Source organism: Cervus elaphus, chromosome 14, assembly GCF_910594005.1.
Source record: "Cervus elaphus chromosome 14, mCerEla1.1, whole genome shotgun sequence".
Classification (NCBI taxonomy): Eukaryota; Metazoa; Chordata; class Mammalia; order Artiodactyla; family Cervidae; genus Cervus; species Cervus elaphus.
This window is the reverse complement of record NC_057828.1, coordinates 56,448,098-56,454,676: the sequence shown is the minus strand read 5'-3', so window position 1 is coordinate 56,454,676 and position 6,579 is coordinate 56,448,098. Positions and strand designations below refer to the sequence as shown.

At 44.5% G+C, this 6,579-nt stretch overlaps 1 protein-coding gene across 1 annotated transcript; it reads right to left on the bottom strand.

The window, feature by feature from the left end:
* Positions 1-3,832: 3,832 nt before the first annotated feature.
* LOC122707460 (PRAME family member 8-like) lies at positions 3,833-6,365 on the bottom strand. Its single transcript, XM_043922928.1, has 3 exons — positions 6,112-6,365; positions 5,131-5,700; positions 3,833-4,292 (listed from the first exon to the last, which is right to left on the bottom strand). Exons 1-3 carry the CDS (start codon positions 6,363-6,365, stop codon positions 3,833-3,835), a joined length of 1,284 nt encoding a protein of 427 aa, XP_043778863.1.
* Between the last annotated feature and the right edge of the window lie 214 nt (positions 6,366-6,579).

Below are 6,579 nucleotides of genomic sequence, written 5' to 3'. Positions count from 1 at the left end.
CAGGAGAGCTCTCAGCAGGCAACACAAGAATCTGCAACAGGGCAAACAAGAACAACAGCAGAAAAGCGGGGAGGATACAGGGTGGGGTAGAGGCCGAGGCCAACCTGGAGGGTCCCTTATCCTAGACGGCCTTGCCTGTCAGGTTTTTTCCTCGTGACCTTGTCACAGGCGGGACCTCCCATAACGGCTCCTGGCATTAATTATAGACTTGATAGAAGTCATAGAATGCACAACATTAAGGGGGAACTGTTGGGGTCCTTTAATGGACCGGAACCTTGTGGTGCGGAGTCGACGATAAGAAAGTGAAAGAGAGAAAGAGAGAGAGAGAAAGAGAGAGAGAGAGAGACAAAAAAGACCCGGGGACCTAAGCTCTGATGGAACAAAGGTGCTTTAATGATTTTTCTATGAGTATATATAGGCTGCAGTACAAGAAACTTCTTTCGGGAATGATAGAGATCAAAAAACCAAATGTACAGCAACCGTTACCAAGGGAATAAGGGGTAATGTTAGTCACAAGGTCAGGAGACAATCCATATCTCAAGAAAGGGGAAGGAGATTAAGCTGTTTTGTCCTAAGGAAAATGTTTACTAAAGGAGACTCATGCTTGCCTCACACAATGACCTCAGTCCCTGGGAGCAGCGTGCTGTTCCGCTTGAAGAGGGACAAAAGACTCATGAGAGACAGCATGTAAGAATCCTCCCGTCAAACATTCCCTGACAGGGAACCTTCATATAAACTCTCTGCCTTGGGTGATGATGATATGTCAATGTAGGTTCATCACTTATAACAAATATACCAATCTAATGGGGAATGTTGTTAGCTGGGGAGGCAATGAATGTGGAGGGAGAAGGATTTAAGTAGAAACTCTCTGTACCTTGTCCTCTATTTTACTTGGAACACAAAACTGCTCTTCAGTATAAAGTCTACTTTAAAAAGTAGACTCATAATCCATTTCTGAAATTCTCTTATTCTAATATTTTTTAAGAAGAAAGTATTTTTTGAATGATCTTGAAAATCAGTTTTAAAGATGTTTTTCTTTGAGAATCCAAATCAAATTAAACACTTAAAAAAATCCATATGCATTCTTTCAAAGTACTAAATTTTCTTTATAATGTTAAAAGACAATGTATATCTCCTATATTTATATAAATCGCAGTACAAAAATGTATATTAAATTAGCATTTATATTACAGCAGATGCTTATAGGATGCTTAAGCTGACAAACCTACTTGCAACATTAGTTTGCAACACCTGCTTGCAACATGTCACTAGTCTGATCTTCCAGCAGGTGGCCTAGGAATCCTGAGGCTCAGAATGTCTATCACTATAGAGGAGTGGACTCTTCTATGACCTCCCCCTCCCCTTCTCCCTCCCTATGCTGGCTACTAACGCAGCTTGGGGGAATTCTGATTCATTCAAGGTCTCATGTAAATGCTGAGCCCTCCTTCTTTCCTTCCTGTTACAGGAATATAGAGTAAGCCTGAGGAATGAAGAGGGGCTTCCCTAGTAGCTCAGTTGATAAAGAATCTGCCTGCAATACAGGAGACCCTGTTTTGATTCCTAGGTCAGGAAGATCCCCTGGAGAAGGGATTAGGCTACCCACTCCAGGATTCTGGCCAGAATTCCATGGGCTGTATAGTCCACGGGTTTGCACAGAATCCTGAGTTTGTCTTCTAGCAAGGAAAAGAAGGAAATGACTCATTTATTGAGCTCCTACTGTATGTCAGCTCCAGTACCGAGGCCTCAACATTTTTCATCTCGTTGAATTTACAGGAAACCCATACACTGTGTACTATTATTTCCATTTTATGGAGAAGCAGAGCCTCTTGTCTAAGATTTCTCAGTCCAATATCTACTCCATCCCCAAAGGCAACAATCTTTGAATCCTTTAGTACTCAGCAGGAGCCTTCATTTGGATGCTCTTTGTTTATGGTCTCAATGTGATTAAATTGATGTGACCTTGACTGGGTGTTCCTGAGATGGTGTTTCAGGATGAGAGCAGCATTTAAACCCATAAAATGAGTGAAGAAATCTGCCCTCATCTATGTGGTTGGGCTTCATCCAATTCCTGGGGGCCTGAATGAAATAAGATACCATCTTCTTCCCTCTCTCTTCTTGTCCACGAGCATAGCAGTTTCTGGATCTTAAGACTTGAGACTCCAGGACTTACATGAATGTTCCCCTGGTTCTCAAGCCTTTAGCCTCACACTTGAAGTACACTACCAGTTCCCCCATTTTCAGCCCTAAAGATGGGCCTGAGATATAAAACTGGATTTCCTGGTTCTCCTGCTTAGAGAGAGCAGACCATGGGACTTCTCTATATCTGTAGGCCCTTTGAACCCATTCCCACAATACTACCTTCTAATACATATCTACATATATACAGAACACTCTAGAACAATATGCCATTTGACTGCTCAGATCCTCTTACTCCTGGACATTTTTCTATAGTAAATGTAGCACTACCCCACCTGCAGGTGCTTAAATCTGAGGATGTGGAACTGAGGGTGATAGAGTGGATTGTGAGCTATAAGATGTATATAAGAATTATTTTTTAGATCAGGGTGATATGTTGATGATAAAAAGTGCTACTAGTCTTCCCTAATGGGAAGAGATAGTAGGTTTTACAGGAATAATGTCAATCTCTCAATGACATGATCTACTTCCACAAAAGGATGCACTCTGTTAAGGTGGTTTAGAAATACTAAAACTATGTTATATGTCTGTATAATTTTAGTGTTGGTGACTTAGTGGCAAAGAATCAGCCTACTAATGCAGGAAATGTGGATTTAATCCTTCTCAGGAAGACCTCCTGGAGAAGGATGTGGCAACTCACTCCATATTTTTGTCTGGGGAATCCCATGGACGGAGGAGTTTGGCGGGCTACAATCCAAGGGGTCACAAAGAATTGTATGTTACTTAGTGACTAAAAAACAGCAAAGAAAACTGTATATCTTTGCTGGTCACAACTACTTTAATTCAAGGAGACAATTACACACTCTATGACAGGCATAGATTGGCAAGGACAGGGCCTCTGGTTTACCGACAATGTGAGTGATGTCCTTCACAATGGAGGGTCTTCACTTGTGTAATGAAGTCCTTTCCCAGCACAGAAAGGCCAGGAATTGAGACCTGTGGACCCACCAGGAGAACCATGAGAACACCTCACATCCAGAGTCATGGCCTGAAAGGGCAGTGAGTATCTGGTCTAGAGCTCTTTACTCCAGTAACTCATTGGCCACTGAGTATGTTCTCCTTGTTGGGTGCAGTCACCCACTGAATAGGCCCAGAAATCAGTAAGGAGGTAACAGATGTCCTTGCCAACTAGAGAACTAGTGGGAATAGTGGGGTTTCTGATCATACACAATTCTGTGCGTTTTCTTTCATGAGTAACTGGAGATTCCTGAGGTGAAAGTACATAAAAAACAATAATATATCAGAATGGCACCAGAGGGTTTCTTTATTTGTGACCATTTATTTACAATTTCCAGTCAAGGATAATGCCACATATGCATACAAGATTTCCATCCAGAAAATTAATTCATTTTTAAGATGTTATAAACCCATGTCTCTGAATGTCCAAATACCTCCAGAGTCTCCATTTCCACTTGCAATCCTTCATCTCCACTGTATCATCTTTCCTTTTTCCATTCATACGGAGCTGATGTCCGAAACCATGGATCAGTTTTCCTTTTATGTTGCATCTATTCCCCATATTTTAGTTTCCAAGTGCCCAGAAGAAAGCTTTGGCAGGTGCATCCAACTAGGCAGACATGTAACAGTGGCACAGAAAGGGCTCCTCAGGATATAATGTCTTATTGCCCCAGCGAGATCATGGGCTGGAGCTAAGCCAGATGGCTCTTGGATGTCCTAAATCCCGCATAATCTTAACGAGTTTATCCCAAAGCTGGGCCATTTGGCCCAGGTGGAGGGCTCCATGAGGGCTGTAACTCTCCTGAGGGGCAGGGTAAAACTCCTCACTTAAGTTGATCAGCCCAGTGGTGTGACTCAGCAGCTTCTCCGTGATGGCCATAGAGAGGACATTCCCACACAGACTGAAGGTCCTGAGCTGGGAACAGCAGCTCAGAATAGGCAGGATGAACTCAAGTTGGGATTCTGGGATCCCACATTGCTCTAAGTTCAGTTCCTGGAGGGTGGCTGCAACTTGCTCCAGAAGAATGTGGAGGTTCTCAGGACTAAAGTCAGTCATGGTGACCCCACTCAGATCCAGGCCTTTGAGCTGACAGATGTTCAGGCACTGGGACAGATAGGTCAGGTCTGATTCTGTAAAGCTGGCAGTTAGTTATTGCCAGGTGGTCCAAGGGGGTCCTCAGGCTACTGGGGAGAAAAAAGTGATTATGTCTGAGAAACCTGGGTGGCAGCTATCTTGGGCAGGTGTTTTGCCCAAAGACAAGGTCCTACTAAGTGTCTCCTGCAGGTCAGTAGTCAAAATGACCAGTCTCCATTTAGCCTGACATTTCATCTCTGCATCACCTATAATAAGCTGAAGCTTTGTATGATTGGTGGTCGTGCTCCACTACTATCCTCTAAGAATCATGCATTTCTTAAATATTAACTAACTTATCTGGAAAAGACAACCTTTTAGGAACTGGCAATTTGAGACAAGTTCGTGTGTTTAGAAACTTGGTAAGCACAGAGCTCTTCTCTGTGTCTCTGTCTCTCTCTGTCTCTTACATTCTTTTCCTTTTTTTTTTTCATGGCCACACCACACATGTGGCTTGTGCAATCTTGCTTCCCCAATTAGGGATCAAACCTGGACATTCAACCCTGAAAGAGCAGAGTTCTAACCACTGGCCGGCCAGGTAATTCCCAGGCTGTCTCTTTAAAATTGCTCTGGTCTGAGGTGGTTTCCCTTCTTAAATGCTCCTTTCACTTACCTATTTCCGTAAGTCAAGTTACACAGAATTTCCTAACAAAGAACCCATGTCTATCCTCATTGGATCCAAACCATCCCATCCATAGCTATCTGGTGTGGTGTCCCTGTTTGTTCTTCTACCTTGATTTCAGTAGTAAAGTGATACCACAGTTCAAGATAGAGCAGCAAAGGACCCAGTGTGCTTAACATGCCAACGTTGTGTTCACTGTTTCCAGCCAGTGTTCCACACTCACCTGAGCATCTGGTCCAGGCAGCCTTCAAGAAAGGAGGGAGCGTCCAGAGAGAGATCTTGGAGATGGTGCAGCTTGAGAAACTGAGAGATAAATTGGACAACTTTCTGCTCCTGCTCCTCGTGGGCAGATAAGTGAATGCGGGAGAGATTGAGTCTCTGCATGTTGCTCATCTGACCCAGGAGAGGAGCAAACTTGGCCAGGGTGGACAGATGCCAAATCCAATTCACTTGCAACTCCTGGATACAGTCCAACTGCACCATATTCAGGACTTTCATGACATTTTCCATGAGCATTGCCAAGATGGTCAGCTTCTTACAGCACAGGTATATGGAAGCTTCTCTCTGCTTCACCCACCTGAGGAGGTAGGTGAGGAAGTTATCCAATGTCCTTTTTTTCAGGCAAAGCTCTATGTATACCTTCAGGGGAGCCAAGGGCTGGTGGGTCCTTGAGCTCTGCTCAGCCACTGGTGCCATTCCTAAGCTTGAGAACCCATGGGTGCTGGCTCCAGACCACATCTTCCAGAAGTTCTGGCCAGTATTCTGTAAATCTAGCGCCTGCAGTTTGCACCGCCTATAAAGACAGGAGATTAATAGGGATGCGTTAAAATCCACACAGAATGCAACCAGTCTCAGAATTTCACAGAAGACTGTGCACGTGTGCTTTTACTTCACATATCTCATCACCTGCTGCCTTGCTATCCTCTGCCTTTTCCCTCCAAGTCACTTTCTTCTCTTCTTTTTAGCTCTCCACTTCTATTAAGCATCATAGGAAGGAGATGGGGCATGTTCTTTCAATCCTGCTTTCATTGTAAGCACATTTACACATCAGTAAAGTATTTCCCATAGTGAGCCAAGGCCTCTGAGCTTCTTCATTGCCATCCTCAGAACCCCCTGGCCCATCCATTTGCCATCCACTTAGTCTACCCCAGATGTCTCTTCCAGGATGCCCAGAACCCTATCAAGCTACCTGGATCCGACTCACCTGGAATGAGCCTTCTGGGCAAGTAGGACATCAAGTGCTTCCAGCACTGCTTGTAGGGGCCCCACATGAGGCAGGTCAATGAGGCCCCCCAGAGGCAGGCAGACAAAGGGCCAGGCTTGCACCATGGCCTTCAGGGTCTTGATATGTTTCCCATGGAAGGCGTCCATGAAGAGGGGTGGGAAGAGCTCTGTGGGCAGAAACTCCAGAGCAGAACCGACCAAGGCATCTTCCCTGAGTAGGTGCATTCCAGCCATGTCCAAAACTCTGGGTAGGGTCAGGACACTCATCCTGACTCTGCTTCAAAAGGAATCCTCTGGAAGCTGCCAAGGGACAAAGCATCCATATCAAGGAGTACATCTAAGACAATCTCTCAACCCTTCAAAGAAATCTACTCAGGACTGAGGTCACTGCTCTGGCAGGCGTGGAAGTGCCTCAATTAGACCATATAACATTCAGGCTTCAAGGGGC

Bases quoted from the DNA above. Each gene is read 5' to 3' on its own strand.
- LOC122707460 (XM_043922928.1), bottom strand. From the start codon at position 6,365: ATGGCTGGAATGCACCTACTCAGGGAAGATGCCTTGGTCGGTTCTGCT. The intron at 5,701-6,111 runs GTGAGTCGGATC...CTGTCTTTATAG, and splicing joins GCCCAGAAGGCTCATTCCAG to GCGGTGCAAACTGCAGGCGC. The intron at 4,293-5,130 runs GTGAGTGTGGAA...ACTAACTGCCAG, and splicing joins TGCCTGGACCAGATGCTCAG to CTTTACAGAATCAGACCTGA.